Below are 19,635 nucleotides of genomic sequence, written 5' to 3'. Positions count from 1 at the left end.
CCCTGGGATGGATCCAGAACAAAAAGTCTTGTGGGACAGGGTTTAAAAAGTTAACAGTGCCCATGGGCCAGAGTGTTCACCGCGCTGATTTTATCTGGAAAAATACCGGTAGCCTTTCGGATACTGACCCGCTTCTGTTACGGGGTAACCGGCCGCGCACCCCATCCCCGAGTTCCCGAACCCACCAGGGCTGGGGGCCCCAGTTCCGCCTTCCCCTGGCTGAGCCCGGCCGCGCCCTCCCCGGTCCCGGCTGCGTCCCCAGAGCACCCGCAGCCCTCCCCGCGCTCCCGCCGCGCCCGGCCGCCACCCACCGCCTCGGCGTCCTGGCCCAGCGGGATGCCCAGGTTCCGGAGCCCCTCCTGCAGCTCGCCGATGTCCACCACGCCGTCCCCATTGCGGTCCAGCGCCTGGAAGAGGGCCTCGTAGCGCGTCGGCGGCTCCGCGTCCTGGCAGGCCGCCGCGGGCAGCACGAAGCCCCGCAGCCAGCGCAGCATGGTCCCGGGGCGCGGGCCGGCCCAGCCGAGGGAAGTCAGGGGCGCCGAGGGCTGCCGGGCGCGAGCCGGACCGCGCGGCCTGGCCGGGACGGGCGTGCGGGCCGCCGTCGGGGGCGAGGCCGCGCGGCGCGCAGGGTGTGGCCGCGGCTGGGGCGGAGTTCGCCCCGCGGGCCTCCGCGGGAGGAAGTGAGAGAGCTGCGGGGCGGGTCTCGGGAGGGCGCGTGCGGGCCCGGGAGTGAGCTCTGCCGGCCCGAGTCCGGCTGTCAGGGCTGCGGGTGCGGGGGGGAAGCCCTCACGGGGCCCTGGGCTTCAGCGTCGGCGCCTCCGTGGCTTGGCGCGGGCGAGGGGAAGGCGGGTGCTCAGCGTAAAGCTCCCCGCTCGGCGCCTGGGAGAGCGACCAAGGCGGTTCTCTCCGCGGGGAAACACGGCCGCGGCGGGTGTGTCGCGCGCGGCTAACTTTTTCGTGTAACTCCACATCTCTGGGCCAGTTTTCCATGCACACAAAAAAGAGAGTGGGGTGGTTGCTCACCTGGGATGGGAATTCTGCTTTAAGAAGCAGAGGGGTTAAATCCAAAAGAACCTGTTGGTGCAATCATGATAATAATAGTAAAGGAAAAGCCCAACGGTTTTTTGTTTGTTTGTTTGTTTGTTTTGCAGAAAAGATCAACATCCGGCCAGCCGGGCACGCATTTAGGTAAAAACAGGGACTACTTGGGTAAATAGCTTAGTTAGCATGATCTGCCCGTGATAAAAGGGTGATGCAGTCTGCCAGCAGCACTTGCCAGAAAAACCTCGGGGCCCTCCCGCTCAAGCTGCAGTTCCGAGGTTTGGGATTATTACTCAGTGAGACAGAACTTCTTACTGCATAACAACATGGGATGAAGGAACGGACATTGCACTACAGAGAAAATACAGAGTGCTACCCCTTCAGCTGTGCAGACGCGAAGATGCAGTCTAGCCTCTGAGTAGCCTCTCATCAGTAAAATGGGAGGATGAATATCTGCCTCAGGACACGATTGCACAGTGTGTGTGAACGGTCTTAATTTCTAAAGCCCCAATAAAATGAGGTGTCATTAACTGTAATAATTCTCTGTTCGTTCACAGCTACTTAATAGGAATGATTGTACTTCCCTTGTCTGCAGGAGAGAAGACACTTCTGTACTTGTAGATTAGGATCTCCCCATACCTTCTGTCTGAATCACTGAACAAAAACCGGTTGTTCCAACAAAAGCCAGAAACTCAGACCCTGAGTTTACCTCCCCTCAGACCATTTTATACGTTTAAGACATATATGAGTCTAGAGTTTGTAAGTTAAAGACTGCCTGTTTAGTAAAATCATATTGAAACTAAGTTAGGTTTATATATTACTTCCAACTTCCAGTCTTAAGAATTATCCCCTTCCTTTCGAACAACTTTCCTCGAACTTCATCAAATTTTCTCTCTGTCCTTGAAAACCTCTTTTAACCCCTACTGTGGATACTCTGTACGTTTGAAGGGAGGCTGCTTGAAAGTCACTCCAGACTTAACATACTTTTGTTTTCCTCTCTCTAATTTTCTGTTGGGGGGGATAATTAGAAGAATTATCTGTCAGCACTTTCATTGACAAAACTTATCTTCACACAAAAACTTTTTTTTTTTTTTTTGAGATGGAGTCTCGCTCTGTCACCTGGGCTAGAGTGCTGTGGCATCATCATAGCTCACCACACCCTCAAACTCCTGGGCTCAAGCAATCCTCCTGCCTCAGCCTCCCAAGTAGCTGGGACTACAGGCACGCGCCACCATGCCTAGCTAATTTTTTCTATTTTTAGTAGAAACCCGGTCTTGCTTTTGCTCAGTCTGATCTCTCGAACTCCTGGCCTCAAACATTCCTCCCACCTCGGCCTCCCAGAGTGCTAACATTACAGGTGTGAGCCACCATGGCCAGCCAATCTTCACACAAAAACTTTTACATGAGTATCTATAGAAATTTTATTCATAATTGCCAAACCCAGAAACAACCAAAATGTTCTTTAATAGGTGAACTGGTAAACAACCTGTGTTGTATTCATATGAGTCGGCAATAAAAAAGAATGAACTACTGATACATGCAACAAGGCATTATATGACATTCTGGAAAAGGCAAAACTATAGGGACAGAAAATAGATCAGTAGTTGCCATACCTGGAAGTTGGGGGAAGGGAGTTGACTACAAAAGAGTATAAGGAAGCTTTTGGAGGTGATGAAACTGTCCTATAGCTTATTAAATAATTATGGTGGTGATGGTTACACAACTGTGTTTGTCAAAATGACAACTGCACACTAAAAAGGGTTACTTTTACTCTATGTAAAGCATCTCAATAAATCTGACTTTAAAATATGACTTAAACATGACTAAACTGGAATAAGAATTCTTAGCTCAAATGATCACTGTGAAAATCAAATAAAATAGTTTACAATGTATTTAAACTTTAAGCCTTGCTATCAAGTGTGGGCCACAGACCAACAGCAGCGGTGTTACTTGAGTGCTTGTCAGAAATACAGAACTTCAGGCCTGCCCAAGCCTACTAAATAAGAACTGCATTTAAACCACAGCCGTGAATGAATGTTTCCTACGTTAAAGTTTGAGAAGCACTGCTAGTGTAAAGCCGTGACATTCGAGGTGTGGTTTGCACTCTGATGCCAGTCTACAAGCTGTTACCTGTCTGCTACAAGAGAAATCAGAGATTGAGAGGAAGGACTTAGAAACTTTGTAGCAAATTGATAAGGCAATTTTCTGTTCATTTAATCTAATAATAAAAACTCAGGGCTTGACTTTTTAATTTCAATTTTCTAGTAATTCATTGTTACTGTATTTTACAAAAATATGTCTGCAATGGATTGAGAACCACCTTACAGATAAAAGATGTACTTAACGCTAGCAACTCCCCACATAAGAGAAGAAAACTTTATATAGCCATTTAAACATCTTGCAGGAGAGAAGTCATCCCTGCCTGCTTCTATTGGTGATGCCCAAAGACCAATAGTTCCTACAGAGGGCAGCTGTAGCAAACCACAACTCACAATTCCTCAACCCAATTCATTTCTGTGGTCAGAATAAAAGTCTAGGGTTCAGCGCAATTCAGCTGTTTCTATTTTCTCTGTAGCCTTTTCAGGTACTACCATTTTCCAGCAGAACAAACTTCAGACTTTATCAATGTCATCGATTTTGGTCCTTGAAGACCTCTTTCAGCACCTACTTTGAATTCCTTGAATAATCACTCTAGATTCTCATAGTTTTAGCTGGAAAACATGTTTACCCTTTTTATCTGCTGAACCACTTAGTTATTGTGTGGTGCTAATAAGAACAAAGTATCAGTCTCTCCAAAGGACCGATTCTATCTCAAAATCCCGGTCATTGCTCTTTTAAATTTGAGTCATCACAAAGTAGGCTATGTAAGAGAATTTGATTGGTACAGTGTAGAGCCATCACTATCACTGGGGAGATAATTTTATGCGATGAATTTTGAACTTGGATGTCCTAGTAGTTTTTAGTAAAACAATAATCATTTTAAATTTTGACTCATTTATATCACATTAAGCTAACTGGAAAGTCCATCAGATTTTCCAAGTTATTTAGGAGACAGAATTCCAAATAAGGTGAATTCTGTTTCTTGCTCAGCCTGTCTACTAACCCTACCCCATCCTCAAAAATAAATGTACCATTGTGCTGTATGTGCATTTTAGTTAATATTGCTGTGTATTAAAGGATAAACATGGCCTAACGCTCAAAGTATGTTAAAAGTAGAGGTAGTAAAATAATCCCTTTATTAAATGTCCTTTCGTAGGAAGGACTGTCTTCTGGGAGTGACCTTTGTTAATCCACTGCTTGAAGCTAGATGTGGTCCTGTACTTAGTCACTGGAGTAGGGGAAGAGGGAGAATACGAAGGGTGAAGGGAAGGGCTCTTTGCTAGTATCTCTGTATCTAGAAGATGGTTTTAGATTATAACCATAGGTCTATGTGTGCATTTTTAGTAAAGTGTCTGTGTTTATTGTGGACAAAGTTCATTATTTTGCAACATCTAAGCTTTGGAGATGTCCTGAGATGTATGATAAAAAGTAGAACTAGTGAATTAGACATTTTGTGAGTATTTTTTTGTTATAATTGACAGAAAAGATGCATCTTGGACATGGAATTGCTAAACCACCTCTGAGCAGTGTATAACAGAACTTGTTCATTAGGTTGAAAGCAGAGGGGCAGAAGGAAGTATGAAAGGAGAGATGTATGCAGATGTGTTCCTGTTTACATTTTGACAGCAGCCATTGATGTATATGCATCTCTTTTGGCTATAAGAATATATTAAGTAATTCAGTGGAAACATACCTTCCTGTTAATATTTTAATGGTATAGATCTGATAATGAATTCTCTTTGAAACATTACACTTAGTGTAATCTGTTGCTTTATGTTTCATTTTAAATCAAACATTAAGGGAATGCAGTATTTTAATTGGAACTCTGCCAATACTTTTATCTAGAGGCCCATTGCCATTTTTGTCTTCTATGAAATTTTTGTCCCAAGAAAGGCAGGATTACATTTTTTCCTAATAGATTGGGTTGGTGTAGTATATTCTTGGTTATCAAAATACTCATACATCTTTGGGATTTTGGATTGGTAAATATTCATGATGTGTGAAGAAGCATGATACCTACTATATGACCTCAATCTCATAAAATTGGATGTTGTATATATAGGACCTAGAAGGACACTCAAACTGTAAACTGCTTGTGATTGTGGATGACTTTGTTCTTTGCTTCTTGTGTTTTTCAGTTTTCTGTACTGCATATATTAACTTTTAAGAGAATAAAGGTTATTTTAAAAATTTATAAAATAAATAAATAAATGCAAACAACTCTTATAAAAACATGGCACTTAATTACTGGAAAATTGCCCTAATTACTAATCATGCAAATACTTCCCATTTCAAAACAAGTATGTGGAATTCAAACTGGCTTCAAAACCACAAACTTCAGCATTTTGAAAATGGTTAAAAAGGTTATATTAAGACTGTCTCTAGTTTTTCCAAGTTTATTTAAATTATTTTCTGAAGATTAATATTTTAAAATGCAAAAATTAATTTGCACATCTAAAAATCAATAATCATTGACATTGGATCAATATTCTATATTTACATTTTTATATGTAAAACCCCCATCACCCTCTCTCCCTCATCTCTTCCTCCTTCCCTTCTCTTTTTTTAAATTTTATGTATTTATTAAATTTTTTTTTATTTCAATAGATTTAGGCAGTCCAAGTGGTTTTTGGAAAAATGGATGAATTGTATAGTGATGAAGTTAGACTCCCTTCCCTTTCTTTCTTCCTTCCTTCCTTCCTTCCTGAATCACCAGTTAAAAACCACTAGGCAGGTTTGAATGAGGAAAGCTGCCCAGCAGGAGTCAGAGCTCAAGGAAGGAAGGTGGCTGAGCTGGGCCAATTAGCCTGATGGGGCTGGGAAACCAGTTACAAGCAAAGGGATTGAGCAAATAAACATACTGAGGACAATGAGAGCTAGGTGTCTTGCTGTCAGAGAAGCAAGTTACGTATATGGAAAGGGTTAAGCTAGAATGAACCCCGTAGTATTGGATTTTAATTAGTGGTATTGGTGTGAGTTCATGGTTTTAAATATTTTTAGATACAAAAAAATAAAGGGGCATGTGCATGTGTGTTCACACATACATATATTTCCTAGCTCTGTCCACGGACAGGGCCTAGTAGCAGTAATATCCACACAGCAATGAGCATATCCAGCTCTAGATCTTTCTTTCTAGGTACGATTCTCCAAAATAACCTTGGACACCTTGGAGAAATGCTGATTCCAGGGCAGGAACAGCAAAGGTATAAGATGAGAATAGAACATCTCGTTTCAGCAGAAAGTGCTCAAGAAATGGAGACGTGCCAAAAGGTCACAGAGTCAGCCTGAAGGAATTCTCATTGTCCAAATCTAGGATAATTGGGGCATCAAAATAAATGATGTTAGCAGATTAAATATAACAGGAATCCATCGGTCTACATGAATGTCATACAACCCAAATAAAAGAAAATTCTTCTCTACAGTTGAATGCTGGTGGAATGATGGAATTAGGATATGACCATCTGGGGATCATCATGATATCAGTGATTAATTCAGGCAAGAAATATCAATAAATGCTAATACCAGTGGGTGAAAGTTGGATGAAAAGTGTGATATTTACCTTGTTTGAAACAATGTCCCACAAAATACTATACATTACAAATAGAAAAGAATAATTTTACAGTGAAGAAGCCTAGCAAATACCACCTTACTCAAATGACCAATGTTAATGTCACTAGTGACAGGACATAAGATCATAGGCCACCTGATGGGATGAAGAGAGAACATCAATTCTGCAATAGTCTCAGCAAAATGCATAACCTGAATCTAATCATGAGGAAATATCAGATAAGCCAAAGTTGGGGATATTCTACAGAATAACCAGCATGTAAACTTAAAATATGTAAAGATAACGAAGGTCAGGGGACAACTGAGAAGCAGTTCTGGGATGAAGGAGACTAAATAAATATGACAAGTAAGTGCAAGGTGGGATCCCAAAGGATATTATTGGGTGAAACTGGGAATGTAATCTCCAGATGAACATATATGAGCATTCTTTGAATCGAGTTTGCAACTTTTTTGTTAATTAATCTTTTAAATGAACAAAGCCCTAACACCCTTTTTAAAAAGCCCTTGCTGACTTCCTCAGATTGAAACACTTCTCAGGATTGCCTGTGATATATTTTCCCTTGCAGTAGCTAACTATATAAAACTGGCTCTTTATGATCAAAACAAAACCAAAACAAACCTTATAATACTTTAATTTATTCAATCAACAGCACAGTACAGTAAAAGTGGTCAAGGTGATTATGTGCAGCAGGAACGATAGTTACTGTCGCCTAGTTTGATGGCCAGGAATGAAGTCACAGCAGATGTTAATAATTTGCCTCCCTACATTCTCTTCACTTGTGATGCTTTCTCTGATGCTGCTGGCACCATGGAGGGGAGGTTAGGATTTAGTTAGGACGCTGGCATGAAGAGGGCTACAAAGGTGAGTGTAAGCAACGGTTATTCCATACCCACCGGTCTCTAAGGAAAAAGGAAATAGCATACTGGGAGCAGAGTACATGATACATCCTTAGCCTGAAAGGATCACAGGGTAAGATTAATTTGACATCAGTTTCAAAAAGTCCCTGTATAACACCTCTCGTCTGCTTATTTTGGCGCCAAATTTATAAAAGAAAAGGAGAATGAAGGATAAACTAAATTCCCCTAATACTCACATTTCTTCCTAGATAGGAGATGCTTCAAACAAGCACTGACAGGCAAGATGCAATGTATACAATGGGCACTGAGTATAACTTACATCATCTCTTACCTACCCGTAGAATATATTCTACCAAAAAAGTTCACAGAAATTCCAAACTTGCCCAACTTACACTTTAAGTTACCATATGCTGTGAGAAGGCTTGATTTGTTGTAATTCTAAAGCGGTACATGGGAGTAGTGTCTCATTTATAAAAAGATGGTATTCTCAACTCTACACACAGGATATGCACTTAAACCATGATTTTTGATCCTCATCCACAGACATATTCAATTTTATTTAATACACAGTTCTTGTCATGTTTGTTTACCTGCTTTCCAGCAAGAGAGCAGATTCAAAGCAGAAAGTCCAAAGGGTAGCTGGGAATGCTCAGGAATGTCTGAGGCACAATGACAGAAGTGACCATTGGGTGGAGGAAAAACTAAAATCCAAGCTACAATTTTATTACAACATAGGACAATAAAATATGTTAAAACAAAAAGAAAGCATGACTCCTAGATAAGGTTAATTATTATCCACATTCTTTGCTTGAGAAGATAGGGAAATTACTAATACTTTAACAAAAACTTACACAGGATTATTTAAAGAGAAGAGAAACCACAGTTATATTCATTCTCCTACACAAACTACTCTCTCCAATAATATTAGATATATGAAGTATTACTAGAAGAAAAGAGATCCAAACACTGAAAAGTTATTACCACATTATAATAATGACGATCAAAGTTCTAAGAAAAGGGCTTAATTAAGATTGAAAGAAAAGGACTAATCACAAGTAGTTCTATAAGAAAATCTTTTGTGCTTTACAATTTACAAAGCAGGTGTGAATAGATATTTCTTCCCACATACTTTGTTCATTCAACTATTAAATATTTGTTGAAAATATTTATTTATTGAGTGCCTACTATGTGCCAAACACAGATCTCCATATAGGGAATAAAGCAGTAAAGAAAACCTACAAAAGTCTCTGTCCTCATGGAGCATACACTCTAGTCAAGGGAGACAGAAAATAATTTAATTATACCTAAGCTAGTTTCCACAGCTAGAAGAAATTTGGGTCATATAAATAACAGTAAAACTAAAAATCTATACAACTATAAAAATTGCTCCCCTAACGTTCATTTTAAAAATTAACACTGTGCAGAGAAAAAATTCAAATGCATATTTCCTATTTTAAAATATTTATTTCTTATTTTAAAAATAGGACTTTTTGCTCTTTCATGACTTTCATGCTTTTTTGCTACATATACTCAAAAACTGAATGTCCTTTACATTTTGTTTGATTGTATCTTTGTAGTATCTTCAAACTCAACATCACTTGTAACAAGTTTCAAGTAGTTTGAGAGAAATTGGATTTGCAGAGAGTCCATCTCTTTAGTATATTTTCAAGGTGATATTTTACTTCTAAAAGAAAGGCATGCCAGCAAAGGAAAAATGGCCACACCCATTAGGTGTGAATTTACCCATCTCTCCTCCCCCCTCCTACCTGCTTGATTTCTGATGAATGTTATTTCCATATGTGCACATAAGCATTGATTGATTAGTTCCAATTTAATTGTTTGTGTGGTGTTTGTTTTTCCACTCTTGTGATCCCTCATTTAGAAGAATAGTCCCTGGTTCCATCCAGGTTAATACAAGAGTTATTAATTCACCATTTTTTTAAGGCTGAGTAGAACTCCATGGTATACACATACCATATTTTATTAATCCACTCATGTATTCATGGGCACTTGGGTTGTTTCCACATCTTTGCAACTGTGCATTGTGCTGCTATAAAACATTCAAGTGCAGGTGTCTTTCTTATGGAATGTCTTTTTTTCCTTTGGGTAAATACTCAGTAGTGGTATTGCTGGATTAAATGGTAGTTCTACTTTTAGTTCTTTATCTCCATACTACTTTCCATAGAGGTTGTACTAGTTTGCAGTCACACCTAATGGGTACAATGCATATTATCTGGGGGATGGGCACACTTTGACTCAAACAGTACAAAAGCAATTTATGTAACCAAAACGTTTGTACCCCCATAATATTCTGAAATAAATTTTAAAAAGAAAAAAAGAGAAATAAAGAAAAGTGAGCTTATTCTCTTGGAATGTGATTACTGTGTTTCTTGGTGATAGCAACCTATAAAAAAATCTGTGGAAGCCCAGGGCTCCTAAACAAGGCTAGATTCTGAGGACCAAAAAAGACATGAGTTACAAAGACAACTATTTTAAGCTGTTCCCCTGAGCTATGAAGCTTGGAAATCTACCCTGGCTTCCCTCATGAACTCCACTGGAACTTCTAATTCTAATCCAGAAATTCCCATCTCATTCAACTATGATTAACAAAAATAAGCATGATCAACATTTAAGCTAAGATAGTAGAGAAAAAAAATAATAGTACTAACCTTCCTATAATTGAAAACTCACATGCAGAAAAATGCCTGCTACATGTAGATGAAAATTATAACATTCCTACCTGTAGTTTTTAAAAAGAAAAAAAATGTAATGAAGCTGTTGAATCTGTGAAGGAAGAACATAAGCAGACATAGAAAAACTTGGGAAAGAGATGGCCAAACAACAGGAGGTTATGACTAGACAACATGAAGATGTGAAGTGGGAAGTGACATAACTCAAGAAAAGTAACAGAAGGAAAAGACAAGTTTGGGATTTTAATTTGAAAGCTGCTTCCATTATTTCTCTTTATCTTTGTTTTTCAGTGGTTTTGCTGTTATGTGTTTAGATATATTTTGTTTCTATCTTGCCTAAAGTTTGTTGCCTTTTCATACATTTGCCTTTCACTGAATTGGGGATATTTTTGCCCATTATTTCTACAAATATTTTTTATACCCTATTTTCTCTCTCTTTATCTTCTGGGCTATAATTACATGCATTTTGACCTATCAATACTTTGTCACAGACCACTGAAACTCATTTTTCCCCAATCTTTTTTTTAAACTGTTCTTCAAATTAGATAATTTCTATAGATCTATCCTTCATTTCATAGACTCGTTCTTCAGTCATCTCTAATTTGCTGTTAACTGCATGTAGGGTTTTTTCCCACATATAATTCTAGAATTTCTACTTGGTTCTTTTATAATTTTCATTTCTCTAACAAGATTCCCTATCTTTTAACCCATCTTGTCCATTTTTTCCCCTTAAATCCTTTAACCTACTTATAGTATCTTTTCAAAATGTCTTTCTCTGCTAATTACAACACTTAGATTATCTGTGAGTCTGCTAGATTATAGAGACGTTTTCTCTTGACTATCGGTGATTTTTTTCCTGCTTCCTCACTTGCAGTAATTTTTTGCTTGTTTGTTTACTGGAAATTATTGAAAATACATTATAGAGACTCTGGATTTTGTTATACTTACTAAAGAAAGTTGATTTTTGTTCTGATGAGTTAAAATTACTGATGGATCACTTTGATTCTATGGAGGTAACGCTTTAGGTTTTGTTAGGGCAGGTTTATATTGCCCTTAGTTCTAAGTAGTAGACTATAGTTCTAGACTTACTTCTAAGGCATCGCCCTTCTGGGGTTTCAGTGGAAAGTTTTACCCAAGCCTTGCTAACTTGGCAGGATTTGAACTTCAAACTCTCTCTTCCCAGAACCATACAGCTGCTGAAATTCCTACTTCACAGATGCTACTTTCTGTTTTGCTCCTTGGGGTGTTTCCCTTCTCATAAGCAACATAGGAGTCAACCAAAGAGTAAGATGTATGCGGTAAGTTGTATGCAGATTTTGGATCTCCTCACCCTTGGCTCTCTCTTTTCTGGATCTTCTTAATTTCCAGCTGGTGTTTTAATCCCAAATGCCAACATCTGTCTTTCAGCCCTGTCTCAGTTTGAGCACTCTGCCCTATGTGTGTTTCCAAGAACTAGGAGAAGCCCTCAGGGGAAAGTAAATGCCCTGCTCACCTGATTTGTTTCTCTTATTTTAATGAGAGGTCACATCCTCTCCAGCTTCTGTCTATTTTTGGTTGTTCTCTAGTCCTGTCGAATAGTTATGTTTTATATTTTGTAAAGAGCTTATACTTGTTATTTGTTGGAGGCTTTGTAAAATATAAGCTATTCTGCCATTGCCAGAAACAGAACTCTCCAGATTCTGTATATATTTTAAAAGTAAGAATGATGGAATTTCATGGTAGACCAAATATGAGGTATAAGAGAAAGAAAAAAACCCTCCAGTATGAATCCATAGGTTTTTTTCATTTAGGTGGAGTTTTTTTCTTTGTTTTTTGTTTTGTTTTTGTCACAAATTACTAGAAGAAATGAGTTGCGGTTGAACGACAGGGGGAAGACAGGCAGTTTGAGTGTGAATGAAATATTAGGAGCTGTTGTGACAATAGTAAGTTTTTGATAATGTCTATTAGGTATCCAAGTGGAGATGTCCAGTAGTCAGCTGGAATAACAAGTCACAAATTCAGAGAAATATCCAGTTGATGATAAAAATTGTAAAGTCTTCAGCATATAGGTAGAACAAAAGCTTTGAGACTATATATGATTAGCCCAGTAAAGATTATAAATTGAAAAAGTAGTCTGAGGAACTCCAGTCTAGGTGACAGAGCGAGACTCCATCCCTAAGATTTAAAAAAAAAAAAAAAAAAAATTCTTTTAAAAATACCACAGACTGGATGGCTTAAACAGAAATTTATTTTCTCACAGTTCTGAAGGCTGGAAAGTCCAAATCAAGATGCTGGCAGAGTTCCTGATGAGGGCTCTTTTCCTGGCTTAAAGATAGCCACTTTCTCACTATGTCCTCACAGGGCTGAGAGAAATAAAGATCTCTCTCTTCCTCTTCTTATGAGGCCACCAGTGCTATCATATTGGGGCCCCACCCTTATGACCTTATAACCTTAATTACCTCCTAAAAGCCCTATCTTTATCTCCCAATACAGTCACATTAAGGGTTAGGGCTTCAACATATGAATGTGCAGGGGACACAATTCAGTCTCCAGCACCACCCATCCTTGTAGAGTTACTAGCCTTCAAAATCCAGCTTTGTATAGACTTCCAGGCTAGTCTAAACAAAAAATTGTCTTGAGTGAAGTAGAAAAAATGATAAGCTGTTTAATCTCATTCTGTCTCAATGTAATATTTTCGTAAGGGGCTGAAACAGTTGCACGGGACTTAGGTAATATCTAGGTTGATTATGCAATCATAGAAAAAGCATTAGCCGTTAGCTTTGTATCAAAAGAACTGAATTTGAATTAACAACTGTGTGACCTTGAATAAATTACTTATCTCTCTATGGACAAATTGAGGGTCGCAGCTTCATAATGAGTCTGTCTTAATTGTAAAATGGTGGTGACCTATTTTATAGAAAACATGAGAGAATTAAATGAGGTAAAATATGTAAGAAACGTAGTGGGGCTGTAATAAATTGCAATTACCTGTTAGTTTACAAAGAAACAAAGATGAGAATAAAACAGGTTCATTATATATAATATTATATTTTGGAGTCAAAATTTAGTTACCATTGACCGATGAGCTCACACAAACGATAACATTTAATTCCCTTAGTCTAAGGACATTTTAGGCTCTCTATCCAAATTGACTGCTATCTACCTAACCTCAGAAGAAACAGAAAAGAAATCGTGCCATTGTTTTGGTTATAACTATTATTAGATGTTAGAGGGTTCCCATACCCATGACCTAAGCCTCAGATATAAACAACCTTTCCAAAGAAGAAAAACAGAAATGTCAGAATTGAATAATCTGTCTGCAGAGAAGTCATTATGAAGCTGGGACCCTCAAATTGGTCCAACTTCTGTACAATTTTCCCCTGTGCAGCCAAAGTGGTACCTGATTCCTTCCTAGCTAGACAATGGCATATAAGAGGATACCATCTTTGTATATTATATAAATAATTTGGATCATAACCAAATCACTGCCCATTTTGTGAAGTCTAAGTATGTCCTACAAAGTCCACATGTATTCTGTCCATATTGAATTAATTAATAAACTAAGGTTTACATGGCTATTCATATGTTACAAAAGCAGTTTCACATCCCTTATCTCATTCAGTTCCGAAGATAATACTGAAATAAAGGTTTATAAAAATCAATATTATCATCCCCACATAAAAAAATATAGAAACTGAAGCTCCAAGGTTAACTGAATCTCCACATATCACTAGATAATTAATGATGAAGACAGCACTGGAACTTAGGTCTTTCTGAATCAAACTACCCTTACTTTCTACCTCACCACACATGTTATTTCCCCTAAAAATGACACTACTCTTACATGAGGCTTGTAGTTTTCTTTTTTTTTTTTTATTTCAGCATATTATGGGGGTACAAATATTTAGGTTACGTATATTGCCCTTGCCCCACCCAAATCACAGCTTCAAGCATGCCCATCCCCTAGATGGTGCACATTACATTCATTATGTATGTATATACCCAGCCCTTCCTCCCCCCTTCCATCTGACCAACACCCGATGAATATTATTCCTATATGTGCACATAGGTGTTGATCAGTTAAAACCAATTTGATGGTGAGTACATGTGGTGCTTATTTTTCCATTCTTGGGATACATCACTTAGGAGAATGGGTTCTAGCTCTATCAAGGATAATATAAGAGGTGTTATATCACCATTGTTTTTTGTGGCTGAATAGTACTCCATGGTATACATATACCACATTTTATTAATCCACTCATGTATTGATGGGCACTTGGGTTGTTTCCACATCTTTGCAATTGTCAATTGTGCTGCTATAAATATTTGAGTGAAGATGTCTTTTTTATAGAATGTCTTTTGTTCTTTTGGATAGAATGTATAATGGCACTCTGGTATGAAAGCAAAAGATACTGAAATGTAGAAATCAAAGAATGGACATAGCCCAACATAAACAGTAGAAATAAATTTACTTTAATAAGATCACAGAAGCAAGAAATCAAAAAGGAAAAGAAAAGCATGCTATAATATTTGATGCTTTAACCATCTATAAAAATGTAAGTATATTTTTATGTGATAAATGAAATTAGCTATCTTTCACACGATGGGTGTACTACCTGCCAAAAATATTAATACCACTGGGCCTGAACCTACCTATCCTTCCTATATTTACAATGAACTTAAATTGTTCTAATCTAACACACTCTCACCTGGTTCTTATGACCAAATGGTATATATTATTAAGATGGTTTTCCTGAAACAGACATATCATCATAAAAATTAAATGAATGGCTGAAAGCAGGGGGAACCTGGAATCCTGCCTGAGCAGCACTACACTCCCTGATTTTTGCCCTATCACCATACTGCTCTCTTCCCAAACCCCCAATTACTCCTCCCTTCCATTCTATGTTTTACAACTGTGCAATAATACCTCAGTTTTCTTAATCTTACCTGTACATCAGATTTTCCTGGGCAGTTAAAAAACCTGAATCCTAGGCCTCCCCTTGGGATAATTAAATCAGAATATCTGTAGGCAACTTCCAAGATATGATTAAACTGACAGAGGAAGAATTTCGAATATGAAGGGTAAGAAAACTCAATGGAATTGAAGAGGAAATAGAATCCCAACATAAAGAAACCACAACATCAATTCAGGAAATGAATGAAAAAATTTCTAAAGAAATTGAAATACTACAGAAAAACCAAACAGAAATCTTGGCAATGAAGGAGGCATTCAAGGAACTTCAAAACACAGTGGAAAGCCTCAAGAATAGAATGGATCATGCAGAGGAAAGAATCTCAGAGTTTGAAGATAATGCCTATGTGCTAAACAAATCAGATGAAGAAAAAGAGCACAGAAACAAGAGACAAGAACAAAACATAAAAAATGTGGGATTACATAAAGAAGCAAAATGTAAGAATCATTGGCATCCCAGAGGGAGAAGAAGAAAATACACAAGGGCTGGAAAACTTGTTTCATGGAATACTATAGTAAAATATGCCTGACCTGGTCAGAAATCTAGATATCCAGATTCAAGAAGCACACAGAACTCCTGGGAGACTCAATATGAAAAGGCAGTCACCACGTCACGTAGTTATTAGGCTGACCAAAGTAAACATGAAAGAAGCAATTCTCTGAGCAGTGAGACGAAAGCAACAAATAAACTACAAAGGAAAACCTATCAGACTAACTGCATATTTCTCATCTGAAACTTTACACAAGCCAGAAGGGATTGGGTGCCTATCCTTAATCTTCTAAAATAGAGTAATTCCCAACCTAGAATTCTTTATCTGGCAAAACAAGTTTCATCTATGAGGGAGAAATAAAGTCCTTCCCAGACAAGCAATCACTGATGGAATTTGCAAAGACTAGATCAGCCCTACAGGAAGTATTCAGACCTGCATTACACACCGAACAGTGCAATAGACACTCTTCAAAGTAAAATTATTCAAGAGTTAAAGGATAGAATTTGGACTTCATGATGGCAGAATGGATAAAAATCCACAAGCCTAGTATCTGCTGTCTACAGGAAATGCATCTAACCCACAAAGATGCCTTCAGGCTCAAGGTCAAGGGATAGAAAACAATCATCCAGGCAAATGGAAGTCAAAAGAAAGCAGGGGTAGCCATACTATTTTCAGATAACATAAGCTTTAAGAGAGCAAAAGTAAAAAAGGTCAAAGATGGCCACTATATAATGGTGAAGGGAGGATCCAACAAGAAGAATTAACAATTCTTAATATTATGCACCCAACTCAAGAGTGCCCAGTTACATAAAGCAAACTTTGTCTGATCTAAATAGCATGATAAACAATAATGCCATTGTAGCAGGGGACTTCAACACCCCACTGAATGAACTGGACAGATCTTCCAAACATAAAATAAGCAAAGACATAATGGATTTAAACAGAGCTGTAGAACAAAAGGGTCTGACAGATCTCTACAGAGCATTCCACTCAAATAAAGCTGAATATACATTCTTCTCAGCAGCCCATGGAACTTTCTCCAAAATTGATCACATACTAGGCCACAAATCAGACCTCCACAAATTCAAAAAAATAGAAATTATACCGTGTATCTTCTCTGATCATAGTGGTATAAAACTAGAGTTCAATTCCAAAAGAAATACTCACCATCTCACAAAGTCATGGAAATTAAACAATCTATTGTTGAATAACTATTGAGTCAAGGAAGAAATACAGAGGGAAATCAAGAGTTTCTTTGAACTAAATGATAACAGAGACACTAGTTATCAAAACCTGTGAGATACAGCAAAAGCATTCTTGAGAGGAAAACTAATAGCATTAAATGCTCAGATCTGAAAAACAAAAAGCTCAAAAATCAACAATTTAATAAACAGTCTCAAATCAATTCCAAACCTAGTAGAAGAAAAGAAATAACTAAGATCGAAGCAGAACTAAATGAAATTGATAATAAGAGAACTATACGGAAGATCAACAAAACCAAAAGCTGGTTTTTCGAAAAGATAAACAAAATTGACATCCCTCTTGCAAGATTGACAAGATTTCAAAGGGAAAGCACTCTAATAAACTCAATTAGAAATGAAAAAGGAGAGGTCACAACAGACACCACGGAAATACAAAACATTATTTCCAATTACTATAAAAACCTGTATGCCCAAAAACTACATAATGAGAAGGAAATGGACAAATTCCTGGAAACACACAACCTCCCTAAGTTCACCCAGGAGGTAATAGAATTTCTGAATAGACCAATCTCAAATTCAGAAATTGGAGCAGCAATTAAAAACCTCCCAAAATGGAAAAGTCCCAGACCAGATGGCTACACTTCAGAGTTTTACCAAACATACAAAGAAGAACTCATACCTATTCTACAGAAATTATTCCACAACATTGAGAAAGATGGTATCCTTCCTAACTCATTCTATGAAGCCAGTATCACCTTGATACCAAAGCCAGGAAAGGACACAACAAAAAAATAAAACTACAGACCAATATCCCCCATGAATATACATGCAAAAATCCTCAAAAAAATTTTAGCAAATCGAATTCAGCAGCATATCAAAAAAATAATTGACCATGACCAGATGGGCTTTATTTCAGGGATGCAAGGCTGGTTCAACATATGCAAATCTATAAATGCAATTCGCCACATAAATAAAAGCAAGAACAAAGACCATATGATTCTCTCAATAGATGCAGAAAAAGCATGTGTCAAAGTCCAGCACACCTTTATGATAAAAACTCTTAACAAAATAGGCATAGACAGGTCATACCTTAAAATTATCGAGTCCATTTATGATAAACCACAGCCAATATTATACTGAATGGGGAAAAGTTGAAACCATTCCCACTTAGAACCGGAACCAGACAAGGCTGCCCGCTATCTCCACTTCTATTCAACATAGTGCTGGAAGTCCTTGCTAGAGCAATTAGACAAGAGAGAGGAATTAAGGATGTCCAAATGGGGGCAGATGAGATTAAACTCTCGCTTTTTGCCAATGATATGATATTATATCTAGAAAACCCCAAGGATTCATCCAAGAGACTCCTAAAATTGATAAACGAATTCAGTAAAGTCTCAGGATACAAAATCAATACATGCAAATCAGAGGCATTCATATACACCAATAACAGTCAAGCTGAAATTCAAATCAAAAACACAATACTTTTTATAGTAGCCTCAAAGAAAACTAAATATCTAGGAATATATTTAACGAAAGATGTGAGAGACATATAAAGGGAGAACTACAAAACACTAAGAAAAGAAACTGTAAAAGATGTAAAGAAATGGAAAAATCTAGGTTGCTCATGGATTGGTAGAGTCAATATTAGCAAAATGTCCATACTACCTAAAGTGATCTACAGAATTAATGCAATCCCTATCAAAGTACCATCATCATTCTTTACAGATCTAGAAAAAATAATTCTATGCTTTGTATGGAACCAGAAAAGACCTCGTATAGCCAAAGCAATCTTAAGTAAAAAGAACAAACTGAGAGGTATCAGTCTACCAGACTTCAAGCTGTACCATAAGGCTATAGTAATTAAAACAACATGGTACTGGCACACGAACAGAGACACAGACCTTTGGAACAGGACTGAGAATCCCGAGATGAAACTATCCCCATATGGTAATCTAATCTTTGACAAAACAGACAAAAATATACACTGGGGAAAAGAATCTCTTTTAAATAAATGGTGTTGGGAAAACTGGATAGCTACATGCAGATTGAAGCTGGATCCCCACCTCTCACAAAAATCAATTCAAGATGGGTGACAGACTTAAACCTAACACATGAAACCTCAAGAATTCTAGAAGAAAATGTTGGGAAGACCCTTTCAGACATTGGCCTAGGCAAAGAATTTTTGAAGAAGACCCCCAAAGCAATCAAAAACAAATAAATGGGATCTGATCAAATTAAAAAGCTTTTGTACATCCAAGGAAACTATCCTTTGCGCGAATAGATGGCCTACAAAATGGGAGAAAATATTTGCTCTCTACACATCCAATAAAGGGCTGATAATAAGAATCCATCTAGGCCGGGCACGGTGGTTCACGCCTGTAATCCTAGCACTCTGGGAGGCCAAGGCGGGTGGATCGCTCGAGGTCAGGAGTTCGAGACCAGCCTGAGCAAGAGTGAGACCCCCGTCTCTACTAAAAATAGAAAGAAATTATATGGACAACTAAAATACATATATACAAAAAAATTAGCCGGGTATGGTGGCGTAGTCCCAGCTACTCAGGAGGCTGAGGCAGTAGGATCGCTTAAGCCCAGGAGTTTGAGGTTGCTGTGAGCTAGACTGACGCCACGGCACTCACTCTAGCCCGGGCAACAGAGTGAGACTCTGTCTCAAGAAAAAAAAAAAAAAAAAAAAAAGAATCCATCTAGAACTTAAAAAAATCAACAAGAAAAAA

At 38.1% G+C, this 19,635-nt stretch overlaps 1 protein-coding gene across 1 annotated transcript in view; it reads right to left on the bottom strand.

Annotated features, from left to right (window-relative positions):
- SLC25A24 (solute carrier family 25 member 24) overlaps positions 1 to 494 on the bottom strand; it is a 37,761-nt gene extending 37,267 nt beyond the window's left edge. Inside the window, exon 1 of the mRNA XM_069479070.1 lies at positions 312 to 494. Within this exon, the coding sequence (XP_069335171.1) occupies positions 312 to 494 (183 nt within the window). The remainder of the gene's footprint in view (positions 1 to 311) is intronic.
- Between the last annotated feature and the right edge of the window lie 19,141 nt (positions 495 to 19,635).

The sequence above is a fragment of the Eulemur rufifrons genome, chromosome 8 (assembly GCF_041146395.1).
Source record: "Eulemur rufifrons isolate Redbay chromosome 8, OSU_ERuf_1, whole genome shotgun sequence".
Taxonomy (NCBI): domain Eukaryota; kingdom Metazoa; phylum Chordata; class Mammalia; order Primates; family Lemuridae; genus Eulemur; species Eulemur rufifrons.
Note: the sequence above shows the minus strand (reverse complement) of the source record. Positions and strands in the feature narration are given on the sequence as shown.